The sequence below is a fragment of the Nannospalax galili genome, unplaced genomic scaffold (genome assembly GCF_000622305.1).
Source record: "Nannospalax galili isolate Female #2095 unplaced genomic scaffold, S.galili_v1.0 scaffold999, whole genome shotgun sequence".
Taxonomy (NCBI): Eukaryota; Metazoa; Chordata; class Mammalia; order Rodentia; family Spalacidae; genus Nannospalax; species Nannospalax galili.
In genome coordinates this window covers 1,678,392-1,696,105 of record NW_008344824.1, presented here as the reverse complement: position 1 = coordinate 1,696,105, position 17,714 = coordinate 1,678,392, and the positions used below count along the sequence as shown (strand labels likewise).

At 38.6% G+C, this 17,714-nt stretch overlaps 1 protein-coding gene across 5 annotated transcripts in view; it reads right to left on the bottom strand.

Moving 5' to 3' along the window:
* Nucleotides 1-17,714, bottom strand: part of Fmn1 (formin 1) — a 451,810-nt gene that overhangs the window by 171,718 nt on the left and 262,378 nt on the right. For all 5 annotated transcript variants that reach the window (XM_008841150.3, XM_029567361.1, XM_029567362.1 and 2 more), the window contains one exon: nt 1,436-1,523. In XM_008841150.3, the coding sequence (XP_008839372.1) occupies nt 1,436-1,523 (88 nt within the window). The remainder of the gene's footprint in view (nt 1-1,435; nt 1,524-17,714) is intronic.

Sequence of the window (17,714 nt, the reverse complement as noted above, 5' to 3'; positions counted from 1 at the left end):
TATCTTAGCTCTGGAAATTGTTATTGAATATGTCAATGCTGTTGTAATGAAATGCTTCTCCTAATTATATGGTTATTAAATAAATAATTAAAAAAAAACTTGAGCCAAAGGTACTCAAGTAAAACGCTGTCTTCTGAAAAAAGAGAGGCAGGGGAACATTATGAAACAATGACAAAATCAAGTCACCTATAAAGTATTTCTCTATAGCCCTATTACATCAATGAATGAGAAATAACTGAATCAATACATCAGTATTTTAAAGATTTCTAATGAAAGAGTAAACAGAGGAAAGAGTCTCAGTGCCTGATAACCTCATAGACAGCTCAATATTATCGCTGAAGAATTATATAAATAAGGGCTAGAGAGATGGTTTGGTGGTTAAGAGCATGTTGTTCCTCTTGCAGAGGACCTGGGTTCAGTTCCTAGCACCCATGTCTGACAACTGCCCATAACTGCAGCTCCAAGGAATCCAATGACCTCTTCTGCTTTCCACAGACATCCACACACATGTAGTATTCACTCACACAGACACACAAACACACATGTAAATAAGAATAATAAAAATAAATCTGACAAAAAGAACTCTTGCATATATGGATAGCATCTATGAAGAATTCCTTCCTCAGCTAAAGTACTAGATCAAACTAATTCTGTACAGGAAATCCAGAGGACAGAAAGAACATGAGAAATAAAACACAATAATGTAATTGGCAAAATCTCACTGTGGGAAACTGCATGACAAGGGAAGAGTATTCCCTCAACAAATGAATTATCCAAAGTAAAGTTCAGAAAGAAGATGGAAGGTGGAAAACGAAATCAAACGAAACTTGAGAGACACATCAATGGCAATGTAGGATGCCTGCTAGGACCTCGCTGAAAACAGGTGCAAGTGGAAGGCTGAAGTGATGAGTATATGATATGGCTCACCAAGGAAATAGGAACTCCATTTGTGATGGGACTGAGAAATGATCGCGAAACTTCTTCAAGACATAACAATAGTGCTACAGCTGTATTTTGAAAAGTGTCTTTACCTCTTACAGGGAGCACTAATATTTTTCCCAGATGAATTGTAAAACGTATGAGATATACTTAATAATAATCTGGTTGGTGGAAGGGTTGCTTTAGAGCAAACAAAAGGAACAGTGGGTTTTAGCTGGGTATTAGTTACCTGGGATTCATTATGGCACACTAATTTTGTGTGCTGTGTGAAAATTTTCACATTAAAATGTTTTTAAACTTTTCAAAGTTGGAAGAAGGACTGTTAGAGAACAAAAAGGGGACTAGCCAGAAGTGTGGGCAAGAAGGGAAAACAAAGTCAAAGGACCATATACACATGCATGGAAAGGTCATAATCAAACCATAGTATCATATAATTAATATACACTAAAACTACAAAGAAGTTAAACGTCGGAAAAAAATAATGGGTCGCACTTACCTTGTTGGATATCCTTCATTTCTAAATGTAAACTAGAGATCAAGATTCCCACAGTTTGAGAACGTTTTCCATCCAATAACTTGATGATCTGGAATTTTAAATACAAAAGAATATACACACTCAAATGATCATGCAATCTTTCAGAAAGTATACCAAAGACACTAGACTTTTAGATACACCAATGAACGAACTAGCATCACACCATAGGTACTCAATTTAATACTTAAATGCAAAGTTGCTTATTCACAATTATAGACATTCTACAAAATAAAGTGCCACAAAGAATTCAGCCATCCTAATACAAACACCAAGAATCTGTCGAGTATTTTACTCTGAGTTTTTCCCCTTAGGTTTTTTGAGACAGAGTCTCACCATGTGGCTTCAAACTCATGATCCTCCTACCTCAGCCTCCTGAGTACCACATCTCCTAGCTACCTTGATATGTTTTGGTAAATATATTTCAACCAAGTTGTACCAGTGAGATATTGTGCAGTGCTGGTCTCGCCTTTTCATTTATCACTGGGACGCATTCATATTATCATATTACCTCTAGTCTTATTAGTGATGCTATCTGGCTGGTTTAAGGGAAAGGACATTCTGGTCTTACCAGGACTTTAGAAAGTTGCAACTCTAGGAATGTAACTCCAACCTGAAGTACTGATTACTGTGTTTAGCTTATAGATTTATTCTAGAAATTAAATGGTATAATACATGCAGAGACTCTAATATAATTCTTGACGTATGTTCATTATTTAAATAAAATTTCTCTGATTCAGAGAGTTAGGTAGCTTCCTATTATGCTGTCCTTGATACAAAACAACTGTCACATATTGTAAATAAATCTCTAATTTAAAATTATTTGACATTATTATTTTACACCATGTATCTATGGAAGCTTACAATCTTTTAATGTACTTCACTGACAATTACGTGAACTTTTACGTACATTTTTTGGAGCGGTCTTATATTTTTCTAAATTTATTAAATCAGCTCCAGTAATGTACATGCTGTGGCTACTAATGCAAAAAAGAAAATGGTCTTTTCTCTCATGTGGCAAAGCTAGAAAAATCAACCGATGACAAACATAAAACATTAAGTTGTAAGTTTCTGTGCATGTTAGTGTATGAAATAAAAGCTAAGTCAAATAGCTATCCTTTCCTTCCTACCTAGGCAGTTGCAAATGTACCAAAAATACTGCACTCATAAGAGTAAGGAGTAACAAAGCCAACCTCATATTAATATTACGGTACCTCAGTTACTTGCTGGTCAGACAAAAAGGGATAACAAGGATCTGTTCCAACCAAGATTATCAGTGGAGCCACATAACTGTCAATTGATACTGAATAAATTATTACCAGCCATTTATCTTTCCTTTTTCTACAGAGAATGCCTATTTTCATGAAACCATTACTCTAAAATAAATACCAAGCATGTATTTACCAGGGTGTAGGAGAAGTCTGATTGTTCAGTTTGATAGTTTCATCATTTTAATATTAGCTTAAGAGAAAAATTCTTGGGAGATGGCACAGAATTTAAGTTGTTTTTAAAAAGGAATTAAAGAAAAAATTTGGTGTTTTAATTTTTTCATGAAAGTAGATAAAAAGAAAGAAGAAATTAAGCATAATTTAGTATCTTTAAAATGCTATTTTTATTTTCTTCTTGGAGACTCCAAGTTTAAAGTCAAATTATTTTAGAAGTCCAATATAAAATTAAGAAAAACATCAGTTTTATATAACTATTCAGTCATTCATTCATTTAAAAATCTGTTCTGTGCATTTGTTGTGTGTCTGGAACTACTCAGGACTCTAATGATGCAGAGGTGACTAAAACAGATCTAGCCCTTGTCCTCAGGAAGTTTATAGCTTAGAAATTTAAACCAAATATCATAGTAAAGTTACTAGAAAGAGCCACTCAACTGGCAAATAACATAGTCACCTAAACTGCCTGGAAAGCACCTTTCAAAGAAGAGCTTTGGGAATTGACTTGATTTATCCTTAAGTGTCCAGGATAAAGACTGAGGTATCCACAGCCCTGGCATATACATTAATATGCAGGAAACGGGAAAGGGAATCAAGTTCATGGCAAGATTATAATTGGTTTCTTCATGAACACATTTCTTCAAGTAAACATGCCAACTACCCATTAATAACATGTTCTGCCTACAAGAAAGACATTCCAAGGGCAAGTTTTCTGCTAGCTAATTAAAAGAAGGCAAGCAAAACTCCGTAAGAGCCCAGACACCATGAGAGATAGGGATTCTGTCACTGGATAAAACCAAGCAAATCCACTTCCACTTCATGACTTACGTGACCACAACTGTGGAAAGCCTGCTACCATGTAAGCCCTTCTTAGGATTTCATGTGGTGACGCAGCACCAGGGGAGGCCTTTAGGGAGTGCTTCCTACAGCTGGACTCAACATGTTAAGTTTTTTTTTGAAGTTGACTTTGCTTTCCCAATATGGGGAGGACAAAAATGTACCAAATTATCCTAATACTTCTGATGGCACATTTATATATATATATATATCCATCCTTCTAAGTTCTATTTATCCACTCTTTCATTGTGGATTATTATTAATATTCTTCCTCAAAACTGAACAAAATGGAAGCAATACAATGAATACAGAATTATATGTCTCAAATTCTCCTTATTTATTTTCTCTCATCGTTTCAAAAACTTAATTCTATGTTTGAATTACCACAGACAGTCCATGACATGAAATATACTATTAACAATGCTTGTTTTATCCGGGCATGGTGGCGCACGCCTTTAATCCCAGCACTTGGGAGGCAGAGACAGGCAGATCTCTGTGAGTTCCAGAACGGAGACCCTGTCTCAAAAAGACCGAAAAAAAAAAAAAAAAAGATGAAAAAGAAAAGCTTGTTTATATAGTACAATGTTCCACATCTCATCTCTGGAATATTTTTCATCTTATATGATTAAAATGTTATATCCTGAACACCAACCTCCAATTCTCCCTTCCTCCATAGAAATCATGTCATCTATAAAGAGAGAACCTTTACTTGTTCTTTTCCAATGTGTAATCTTTTATTTATTTCTTACCCAGAACTAGCTAGAACTTTCAGCATTACATTGACAGAGGTGGTGAGAACCATTGTTTCCTATCTCAGAGACAAAACTTTCAGCTGCTCATCTTATTACTATGTGTCTTCAAGCTTTTAATATATGGCCTTTATTAATAGAGGTAATTTCCTTCTATTATTAGCTTGATTGAGTCTTTTTTGTCATGAAAATATGTCAAATTTTGTTTTTTTCTACATATTTTGTAATTTTTTATTATTTGTTTTGTTATTGCATCACGTTCATTGATATTCATACACCAAACAATTTTTGCTTAACAGGAATAAATGTCACCTGACCATGACTTGTTATCCTTTTAATGGTCTCTTGAATTTAGATCGCTAGTATTTTATTGGAGATACTCACATCTATATTAATCGGGGTCTATGGTTTTTATTTCTTAAAGTATCTTTGGTAACAGAGTAATGCTCATTTGATGAAATGAATTTACAAGTGTTCCAATTTCAGAGTTTTGAAGCATTTGAGAAGCACTGGTCTGATCTCTTCAGATGTCTGGTAGACTTCTCCATTCGAGACATCTTCTCGTGTCCTTGGACATCCTTACTGGTTGTAACTATTTCCATATTTTCTCTTTCTTCACGATTCTGTCTTGGTAAGTTATATGTTTCTAAAAATGGATTCATCCACATTACTCAATTATGGGGGACATAATTGGTCATACTTGTTTCTTGTAATTCTGTGACATCATCTGTAAAGTCTGCTCTTTTGCTTCTGATTTTACATATTTAAGTCTCCCTCTTTCTCATTCCATTTAAAGATTTGTCAGTTTTGTTTATCATTTTTAAAGGCAGTTTTTATCTTTTTCTGTCATTTTCCTAATCCCGGCTTTATGTACTCGTGTTCAAATGTTTATTACTTTACTCTCCTGCTAACTCTGGGCTTAGCTTGCTCCACTGGTTCTATGACATACGGAGCTACCTTGTTTATTTTTTTTAATGTACAAGTTCAGCTATAAAATTCCTTCCAGGACTTTTAAAAATATGTCACATAAAGTTCAGTGTGTTGTGTTTTTGTTTATCTAAAGCTTGTTTCCTATTTTCCTTTGGATTTCTTCTTTCACTCACTGGCTGTTCAGGAGGGTATTGTTTAATTTCCACATATTTGTGATTTCTCCAGTTTTCCTTCTATTATTGCTAGTTTCATTCCACTGTGGTCACAAAAGCTACTTGGTATGATTTCAACATCTTAAATTGTGGAGACTTGTTTTGTGACCTAACATTCTCTCTATCCTGGACAATAATCCAACTGTGAAGAATGCGTGCTCCATTCCCATCAGTGAAACTCACTGCAGAGTCACCCCTGGGCATCCATGGAGGACAGGCACCAGGACTGTCATGGCTACCCACATCAATGAAGCTCTAGATCTTTTAGGAAAAGGATATATTTTTTATACCTACAGATATCCTCCTGCATACCTAATAATTCCTTATACTACTCAGTGTGATGTAAATGGTATGTAAACATTTGTTATACAGTATCGCTTTGGGTATAATCACAAGACATGGATCTGCTTATGTCCAGTCCAGATACAACCCTCACAGTCCTAACTAAGTGAACAAGAGGCAAATGGTGCTCGGTGACTATTGGGAAGACAAAGGCATTGAAAATCCATGGCAGGCTACAGTAGAGCATGCCTACACAACACTCCACTAGCATGAATTCAGCAAAGTACTTAGCATTCAAGTTTCATTTAGAGGATCTTCTAGAATTAATTTCTTTTCATGCATTTCCCATCCACAGGAAAATTGGTACATTGATTGATGAAGAACCCATAGATATAGAGGGCAGATTATTTAAGTCTATTACATCCACGTGTCTATAATGCTGTCCGTATTTCCTTTTCACTCTGTTTCTCTCAGTTACTGAAAATGGGGTATTAAAATCCACTATGACTGCAATGCTTCCTGTTTCTTCCTGAAGTTTTTTCAGGGTTTGCTTCATATATTTGGCTCTGATGTTGGGTATGTTACACTTTCTTGGTGAATTGACCATGTTAACATTACAAAATATTTGTCTTTGTTTTTTATGACAGTTTTTGACATATAATTTATAATTTTTTTGTTTAAAATTTAATATTTTACTTATTTTTATTTTATGTGTATGAGTGTATTGCCTACATGTAATTGCATGGATATTGGAGCTATCCATGTCATGCTATGCCTGTGGAGGCTAAAAGAGAGCATCAAATCCCCTGGAACTGGAGTTAGGGACAGTTGTTAGCTGCCACATGGGTGCTAGAAACTGAACCAGGGTCCTCTACAAGAGCAGCCAGTGCTCTTAACCACTGAGTCATTTCTCCAGTCCCTAATTTATATTTGCAATGGTTAGTTTTAAATGTCAACCTGCCACAACCTAGAATCACCTAGAGAGTCACAATTGAGACTAGATAGGATGGTGGTCTATGAACATGTCTGTCAGGGACTGTATTGACTTTTGATTGATGTGGGAAGCACCCTTCTCCAGGCAGAGCATCTGAACTTTGTAAGTCAGGAGAAAGCTAGATGAGAGGGATCAGGCAGCACAGGTGCATTCATCCCTCTGCTCTTGACTGTGAACATGATGTGAGCACAGCTGTCTCAAGCTCCCGCTGCTGTGACTTCCCCACACAATAGGCTGTTACCTGGAATTGTATGCCAAATAACCCCTTTATTCCCTAAGGTGCTCTTTGGTCGGCGTATTTTATCACAACAGAAATTGGGAGCAAGGATGTAGGATTATTGCTGTGATGAACCTGACCATGTTGGTTTGAGGGAGGAACGTGGATGACTGAAATATGTGGCTGGAAAAGCTACTGAATATTCGGAGGTTAATGGACCATTCTTATTGGAGCTTGGAAGACAGTAATGCTCAGAGAAATGTGGGATATGGAGGCCCTCCTTCCTGTTCATAAGGGAGCTAGGATTTTTATCAGGGAATGGGGTAGGGCCCACTTGTGTGATATTTTGGCTAAGAATCTGTGTGTGCTCATCAGGCTAGGGCTGAAGAAGCAGCTGTAACTGTCGAAAGACCAGCAGCACTGAAGTGGGACTTTTTGTGCTTCTTTGGGACAATGGGATGCTGATACGGCTGGGGCTGAAGTATCAGCTGTGCTTGATAAGAGAACAGCACCACTGAGGTGAACCTTCTGTGCTTCACTGGGATAATAGGAAAGTATTTCCTCAGTGTCAGCACACAGAAGCTGGTCTTAGGGGGCACAAGATACACCTCGAACTTGCAAGCCTAAGTTAGGCAATGTAAGAGTCGTTTGTATAGTTCTGGGTTTGAAGGCATGAAGCGGGTCATGGAGAGCACATGAGAACTAGCACCTTGTGGCAGAGTTCCTGTAGAGAGGCTGGTGAAGGTGAAGCCTCAGGTACAATGGAGATCCCAGGATATTGGAGATGCCAGGACCATGGGATAACTACCAAGGAGAGCTGCAGGTATAGAATGAAACCAGGCCAAGAGGGAAACTGTGTATGCTATAGAGGGCAAAGCTAGAGAAGGGGAGCTACCCAATCCTTTGGAATCCAGAAGATGACATAATGTGTAAGTCCCAGATGCTGGATATTGGAGTTAAAGAATTTGGATTCATACCACTGGATTTTGGTTTTCCTTAAGTGTGATTGTTCATTTGCTATAACCTGGTTTTCCCCTTTTAGAATAAGAAGTATATAACTTGTTTTTTTTATTTTATTTTATAGGAACTCATTTTATAGGAACTCATAGTTATTAACAAATTTTGGACTTTTAAGAGTCTTAGGACTTTTAGCTATATGAACTTACAGCAATGATGACAGCATTCACAAGACCCATACAAACTCAAACCAGACAAAACTCCAGTGTGGAGGGGGGAAATGGGTAAGAAGCCCCAAACTTAGCTGAGAAACTATTGGCAACTGATGACTACTGGGAGAGGGAAAGTGGTTTTCATTAAGGGAGTGATGCTAGATAGGCTGACCAGACTCCAGTGGATGGACTCACACTGAGGGACATTTGGGGGCACAAACTTGGTTCAATAGGTCTTAACATACATGACAGAATGATGAAAACCAGTAGGGGAGACTATGGGAGAGGCTGCATATGGGGGGCCTAAATATGATCAAGAGGTAGTGTATGAAACTTGATAAAAAAAATCAATTAAAAAAAGAAAAAGAAAAAAGAGGAATAATTCCCAAAGTACAAGTACTAATAAACGTTTTTAAAAGGATATTTTCAGAAATTTTCTTGATTCCTTTAGGTTTTAATTTTCATTTTGTAATTTTAACTTTATAATTTGGGGGTGGTCTTTTTGAGACAGGGTCTCCCTGTAGGCCCAGCTGACCTGGAACTCACTACGTAGACCAGGCTGGCCTTGAACTCACAGAGATCTGCCTGCCTCTGCCTCCCAAGTGCTAGGATTAAAAACATGCACCACCACACCTGGTTTAACTTTATAATTTAAAATTTTTTAATTTAATTTTCAGTAAGTAATGAGTGTGTATGGTTCAAAAATTAAACTGAAATTTTAATTTAAAAAAAGAGTTTCAGGACTTTTAAAGAGACTTTGGACTTTTAGGTGTTGGAATTTTTAGACTTTGGGACCTCTTAAAGTTGGTTTGTATTTTATATCACAATATTAACATGAGGTTCTGTGGGCAGGAGTAGAAAGCTATGGTTTAAAAGTGATAGTTGTGCTTATGTGTCAAGTTGACAAGAGGCGGATTGTGATGGTTAGTTGTTAATTGTCAACTTGCCATAACCCAGAATCACCTAAGAAGAGCCTCCATTGAGGAACTGTCTGGATCTGTGGGCACGTGGGGGGGGGCTGCTTTGACTGTACTGATGCCAAAGCCCCAGACTACTGTGAGTGGCACCATGCCCTAGACAGGGGTCCATGACTATGTAAGAGTGAGGAAAACTAGCAGAAAGCAAGTCGCTAATGCAGACACATTCACTTCTCTCTGCTCTTGACTGTGGGTGTGCTGTGATGAGCCACTGAGTTCCTGCCTTGATCCCCCCTCAATAATGGGCTGAAACCTGTATTGTAAGCCAAATGACCCCTTTCCTCCCCTATGCTGTTTTGGGCCAGGGTACCTGTCACACCAACAGAAATAGAGCTAAAACAATATTATATAATTATGAGCATTTGGTTCTTCTTTGTCCGTAGGCTAGCTAAGGGTATTTCAATTTTATTTATTTTTTAAAAAATTAGTATTTAAAAATTTTTATATGTGTGTCTCGCCTGTATGTATGCTAGGTGTACCCATGTTGTGCAATGGCACACAGAGGAAGGAAGAGACCATCAGATCCCCTGGAAGAGGATTGTTAGCCTCCATGTGGATGCTGGGAGCCAAACCCAGGTCTTCTGCAAGAACAGCCTGTGTTGCTAACCGATAAGCCATCTCTCCAGCTCCAATTTTCATTTATCTTTTCAAAAAACTCTTTGGGTATCTTTCTCTATACCCTTTCATGATATTTATTTTTTTAACTCTAAAGTGAAGCTCTTGTAGAAAGCATACTGTTCAATCTTTCATTTTATTCAATCTACCCAGCAACTCTATCTTCTGAGTGAGGCATTTTATCCATTTAAATGTAACATCGGTACTGCCAGGGAGAGACTCACTACTGCCAGTTCCAGCTTCTTTGTTCTGGTTTTGTAACTTTGCCACCCTTCTCCTCTCTTGCCCTTATCTTTGATTGTGTTCATTACTTACAGTGATATACTATGGTTCCTTCGTTTTCTTTTGTGGGCCTTTTATAAGAATTTTTTGTGGTTAACATGGGATTTATTGAAAAAAATCTTAGATTTTTAATAATCTATTTTAGGATGACCAATCTTAAAATAGATTATATGTCAAATTTTTAATTATATTAAAAATATAAGATATAGAATACAAAGATTCTGCCCCTTAACTTCTTTCCCCTGCCCACTGTTATTAATGTCACAAATTACATCTGCTTTTATATATAGTCACCAATATATATTATAGCTAAGATTTTTAATACTAATCTTTAAATAACTAAAGCGATTTACTTAAACTACTACAATATCTTCTATTTGTCTGAATATTTGCCTGGTCAATGAGCTTTGTACTTTCATATACACTTGCTCACGTCCCCATCACCATCTTCTTCCTTTATGTGCTTATTGGTCTGCTTGACAGCATCCTGTTACCTTCCTAAATCATCTTCATTCTTTTTTCTTTTCCTTTTCCTTTAACTGATGAGATAATTCCAGATGATCTTCCTTTGAGTTCCAGTTCTTTAATTCAGCAAGATAGCTGTACTACTTTTACTTCATACTACGTTTTTTTTTTCAATTCATTGATTACATTTCATAGGTCCAAAGTTGCTACATGATTACTTCAAGTGTTTTCTATCTTTGCTGATCTCTCATTCTGTTCATGTGGTATTTTCTTGATCTCACCAAGCATCATTATCACATTTATCCAGAACTACTTATCAACTACTTCATATATGTTTGCAACTATAAATTTCTTTCTAGTATTTGTTTTGTTCTTCTGATTGGTCCCTGCTTCTCTGTGTTTCTGTGTGCCTTGTTATCTTGTATTGGTGTATTTGTGAAAAACAGTCAATTTCTTCCCAGTCTTAAACTTTATGAACTGGTTTCATCCCCAAAGTGACCAAGGCTTCTTAGGCCTTGCCTATGGATAAGAACTCTTTAGATCTACACATGTATAATCCCAATTCAAGAGGTCTTTCTGCCCTTTTTAATTTTAAGTTTGTAATTCTGCTTCCTCTGTTGTCTAGAGTACAATACCTCCCTGGAGGGGCTAAAGGTTTCCAATTTATTTTTGTTCTCATAAGCACGCCAGCATCTAGACTATTTCAGGTCATATGAACACAATGAGTTAGGTAAGAAAGAAACCAGCCCTCCCCACCCCCACTGAAACAAATAGAGCATTGTATACAGCCTCCACTCCTTGCTCTCCTAAGCCAAGGTGGAAGCTACCAAGCTGCCCTGGCTCTGCCCATGCACCACAGGTGCTTGGGAGCATTGGCAGCTGCCCAGCCATCTCTTTCTTGCTCTCAGTACTCTCCACTCACGGAGAGTATGCTGGGTCTTGTCAGCACTCTAAGTCAGGGAGACAGAAACCAGTTCCTTGGGCAGTGCTCCAAAAAGCCAGAACTCTTGAGTGCATGCTCCAATTTTTCTCTCCCAAGAGACAAACCAGGAGTTAGGGGTTTACTTCAATCCACTCTGCATTGAAAATGGGGAAGAGCTCATGGCAAACAAGTACAAGCTAATTCAAACTGCCGCCTTCACTCATAGGAACCCCCAGCTAAACATCTTTTCTTGTGAGCGCTTAGATTCAGACACAACAAAAACCAGTCCCTCAGGTGCTCCCCGAATAGTCTGAACATTTGATATAAATTCCTGTCTTTGTCTTCTCTCTCTCCCTCCCTGGAGTACCTGAGAATTTTCTTTAGATCACCGTGCTGTGCAACTGGAGGAGGGAAGGAGGTCTCAGATGGGGTGGGGGTGGAACTCTAAGGTAGCAAGTGCTACAGTATTCCTGCTGCTTTCAGTGACACTCTTTGGGACGGGTGTGTAGGAACTTACCTGATTTCAGGATTTCTTATAGAAGGAATTGGTGATGCTCTGTCATAGAATGATGTGTACGTGGGGCAGGAAGGTCTGAGCTTGCCATTTTGTCATCTTGAGATCATGACTCTTAGTTTTTGAGAGGCAGACACTATCTCATCTGTGGAGAGAGGGGAGCTAGGCGTGGTGGGATACACCAAGCAGGCTCCCAGTCCACAGGTGGCTCACATGGCTACCGTGAGGGCATGAGCAAGCAGAGCTGAGGATGTCCCTGTAGGGGCCCTGGCTTCTCCCTCATAGTTGGAGAACAATACCAAACAAACTAGAATTTGGAATGAAGAGGGAGAAAAGGAAAAGAATATGAGGGAATTTTAAATCATCCTTCCTAAATCCACATATGCAAATTGACTAAAAGGAAACAAATGGCCAGGGCATGGTGGTGCATACCATGAATCCCAGCACTTGGGAGGCAGAGGCAGGTGGATCTTTGTGAGTTCTATGCCAGCCTGGTCTACATAGTGAGTTCCAGGACAGCTGGGGCTACAAGGAGACCCTGTCTCAAAAAGCCAAAAAAAAAAAAAAAAAAGGAAACAAATGCAGGAAAACCATACGTTAGACTTCTAAAGAGGTCAAGGAAGATTTCTGTGTATATTTAGATCTTTCTAAATGTGGTCAGATTAGGGGAGCAGGGTGTGAGGAGCAAGTGTTAAGAGTAAGGAGGTAGAAGGAAAGCTGAAGACCAAAAGGGAGATGTTCTATGGACTCCTCCTTCCTGAGTCTCAGCCAGTCTCATTGCACAGGCTGTAGTAGAACAGGGATAAAGCATCGAACACACATGTATGTCAAAGACTGTCACTGACCAGATACTGAGCTGAAGATTAAAGATGATCCAAGTTCAGGCTCTGGAGACTTATTCGCAGAAATCTTTGTGCTATGATATTTTTCCCCACTTTTCTTTTTGTGGATTTATATCCTTAATTGCAGAAACAAATGCATTTTTAGGGATGTCTCTGTGTATATGATGCATGCATGTTAGGGTGCAGGCGTGTGTACCTGTGTGCATACATGCAGAGGCCAGAGGAAGACGTCAGCTGTCTTCTGTCACTCTGTACCTTATTCCTTTAAGATAGGGTCTCTCACTAATCTGGAAGCTTGCTGTCTTGGTGAGGCTGACTGGTCGCTGAGTTCCCAGGATCCACCTGTCTCTGTCCCTTAACCACTGGGGTTACAGGCATGCACAGCCATGTCCATCTTTTCCCATGGGAACTAGGGATATGAACTCATGTCCTCACAGTTGCAAAGTAATCTTACCAAGTAATTTCTCTGGCCCCACAAATATCTTTTGAAATTGAAAAACTGCAAACTATTAAAAATATAAAAAGCGGGGCTGGAGAGATGGCTCAGCAGTTAAGAGCACTTAGCTGCTCTCGCAGAGGTCCCAGGTCCAATTCTCAGCAACAACATGTAGCTAACAACTGTCCATAACTCCAATTTCAGGTGAATTCGACACCATCTTCTGACCTCTGAGGACACTGCATGACACGGGGGCACTTATATAACATGCAGAAAATACACTCATACACATAAAATAATAAAAATTTTGAAAATATGAAAAGTGATCTTCTAAATTCACTCCCTAGTTACCATTATTAATAATGAGGGTTTGCCAGCTTCCGGACCTAAACACATGTACATGTGCTTTCTGTACATAATATGGTGAGCAATGAACTGGAGTTGTACGAGTAGCAGAGTGAGGCCTAGCCTGAGCAAGGGAGGCCCTGAGTTTATTGGTGGACTAAAATAGCAAGCTCTACATTCTTGTCTGCAGATTAGTTTTGTTTTGATATTTGTCCTGCAACTTTTAAAAAAAGATTTTATTATTTTTATTTTATGCGTATTGAGTGTTTTGCCTGCATATATATATATATATATATAAGTACATCATGTGTACGCAGTGCCTATGGAGGTCAGAAGAGAGCATCAGAGTACCTGGAAGTGGAGTTTCAGATGGGTCTTAGCCACCATTTGGGTGCTGGGGACTGAAGAGCCACCATTTAGGTGGTGAGTCGAGCGGGGAGTGTTCTCAGCTGCGGAGCCATCTCTCCAGCCCCATTGTTCTGCAACTTTTTAATCCATTTCAGAAACACATTTCTGACATATTCCTTGTCAATAAAGGCAAAGACACCTCAACGTATGTGATATTATTTGTGTTCTTCTACTGAAGGACTTTCAAGAGTTCCCCCAATTTTATCAATTTTAAGAATGATGAAATCAACACCAAAGAAGATTCACTTTCGTCATGAGTCTATCTTTCTACAGGACAGATACACAGTTGTTCAAACACTAGTCCCCTTGTAAAACCTGATGAGTATCACTAAATTGCTCCTAATAGATGCTATGAATTTTACGCTCTGTCAAATAATTGGCAGAGTGACTGTCTTCTGGCGCCACTTACTCTATTGCCAAGTGAAAACAAAAAATAGGCAAAAAATAGGTAAAATGTTTTTCATTTATTAATTTTTAATTTTTGATGACATAATGGTAAGGTTAAAGATTTGGTTTATGGGTCATGTGTTCTTGTGAACTGTCTTCATATCCTTCTTAGCATATTCTCTAAATATTCTCTACTAGATCTATTAGGCTGGTGTGTTACAAAGGAGTTTAAATATGGACACAGCTATATGGGAGGAGGAAAGATTTCCAAAGAGACTGCTGTGGATAAAAGGCATTTTCTAAGAGAATCAGAGGGTTTAGAAGAACACTTTTCAATGTCCCAGTCTCCTGCACCTTAGTGAATCCAGACAGATAATTGTGAATTGGGGGCATGGAATACCCCACAGTTGTAAATCTTATTCCTTTCATGGCCTCCTGTGGACTTGCAGAGCCAGGACAGTGCTTCTGGGCTCAGGAGCCCTGCAAGGTCAGTTCAGTTCCCTTACGCTAGGGCTGAAGTCAGAGGCCCAGAAACCAAACACTAGGTTGTGCTAACCCAATTCTAAGTTTTAACCTCATGATCAAAACCTAGGACCTCCTTACCCAGACATAGTCCCATGATCTGAGGAATTTGCCTTTCTAGTTGAACAGCCAGAAGAAAACAGAGGCAAAAGACAAAGAGAACAGACAGAAGAGAGAAAATTGGGAACAGGCAAAAAGATTCTTTGCAAAGTTACTCAGTTTTATACCAACAATGATTACTTTGTTTTTAAAATAATTTTTAGAATCACTACAAAGTTTCAAATATTTGAACCCAATTTAGCTGAAGTTTCCTTTGGCCTTTATTTTACTGAACTAAATTAAATTAGTAAGCTGATTTCTAGAGGAAAGTAAATTTCAAGAATTCTTTTAAGAGAAAGACCAAATATCAAAAGATAAATGAATATTAGATATTCATTATGCCAAGTCTACTGACTTATTTAGTAAATTGTGGACAAACTCAACTGATTTCTCTATACTGGCAGATTTAATGCCTATTATAGACTTGTGATCACAATGGAGATTTTTTACATTCCTAAGTTGCCTGACATTGTCAGATTAAATGTTCTGTTCTTTTTCTAGCAATGCGATGCTTAGTTCTAAATATCAATTTTCCAAAATCTAGCATCATCTGGGAAGAGAGCCTCAATTGAGGAATTATCTCAATCAGATTGGCCTGTGGCATTTCGATTGTTAATTGACGTAGGAGAATCCAGCCACTGTAGGCAGCACCATTCCCTAGGCAAGGGGTCCTGAACCACAGAAGACGGGAGAAACTAAGATGACAAAAGGAAGCAGGCAGCATGGGTACATTAGATTATCTCTGCTCTCCACTGTGGATGTGGTGTGACCAGTTGTCTCCAGCTCCAACTGATGTGAATTCCCTTGAGTAATGGAATTGTAAGCCAAGTAAACCCCTTCCTCCCCTAAGTTGCTTTTGGTCAGGGGGTTTGATCACAGCAACATTAAATGATGCTAGGACAAGTAAGAAGTTTAATTAACATATTTTAAAAATAATCACAGAATTCCAAAGGCTGTATCAAACCAATACAATAAAAAGAAAAATTCATTAACTCAGACCAACCAACCCATTCATTAAGGAGTCAGTTTTTCATTATCCAGTACTATTTTAACATTTTTAAAAGCTGTCTGTTGGGGCTGGAGAGATGGCTCAGCAGTGAAGAACACTGTTCTTGCAGAAGACCCGGGTTTGAATCCCAGCACCCACATGGCAGCTAACAACTTTCCGTAACTCCAGTTCCAGGGGTTCCAACAACCTCTTCTGTCCTCTGCGGCCATTGCAGGCAATACACACATACAAATAAAATAAAAATAATATTTTTTAAAAGCTGTCTGTCCTAAAGCTGAAGGCTGCAACAATATAGCAATCTAGAAAAATAATAGCCAAGAACGACAGCACCAACACAGCAGTTCTTCCCTTTAGCTTTAACTTCTCTGCAAGCTGAGCTTCCGTGGTCCTTTGGCCAGCCTATGACATGTGATCAGCATCAGGATCCAATAGACCAGGTGAGAAAAGTCAGAAGAGCAGCATTCTATCTCAAAGGCCTTGCTCATTCTCACATAGGGGCTGGATGTACAGCCTGTTCAGACCAACAGCTCTCACAATATGCAAATTGCCATGCCTGTTGCAAAAGATATAAAGATTGCACATGCACGTGTGTGCACGCGTGTATGCATTCCTGTTTGACAAGAGTTCAAAGACCTGCTTATAGAGAAAACATAAGGTCTGGGGAGGTGGCTTAGTTAGCAAAGTGCTTGCTATGCAAGAAGAAAGACCTGAGGTTAGATCCTAGTACCCATGGAAAGAGCCAGGCATGACAGTGTGTGTGCCTATCTGTATCTCCACTGTAGAGGAGGAGATGGGGATCCCTGGGGTTCGCTGAAAATTTTGACTATTTAGGGAGGAGTTCTGTATGAGATGGCCATTTCCATCAACTCTGGGGATACTCAAAAACATTTCTCAAAGATTTGGCATCTTCTTTGCAACAGAAGTTCAGAGGCTGACATTCAGAAAGTCTCTCCACTAAGGCCAGTTGAGAAATAAACCTTGGGTACCATGAACCCCATGCTCAGAGCTGCTTCCATCTGCATGGATGGCCACCGTGGTGAGGTTCCAGACTTTAGCACCCACAGCTGCCAAAGAGTATGGGGTCAATCCACCACTTTTAAGACTGTTGGACATGGGTAGGATTCTTGACTTTAACTATCCGAAGCTTCATCAGCTGAATGTCACATTCATTAATGCTTTTCCATGTTTATCTGGATCCAGTATACAGGATACATGCCTTAAGCTCTCAACCTGAGTTTATTCCAAATAAGTTCTTTTTAAAAAAGTGTCCACTCCAGATTTTAATCGGGAGGATAGTTCAGAAAACAGTAACTGGGGAATAGGAGAATTTGTGTAACCCTGCTTACTCAATGTGCACTCTGTTGAGGAAGAATTTTAGAATCATTTAACCTTTAATAATGAAGAAATCTGCAAATTTTGCCCAATTTATCACTCTGTCTCTGGGTGAGTCCAGAGTATTACTGAAGTATGAACTAGATTTTAGAAGAATGCGTGCACTTTAAGAAATTACAAAGTGATTAAGATTACATCAGTACAATGCACACATATTTATAATCTTTTTTTTTCAAATAAGTACAACTTTACTTCA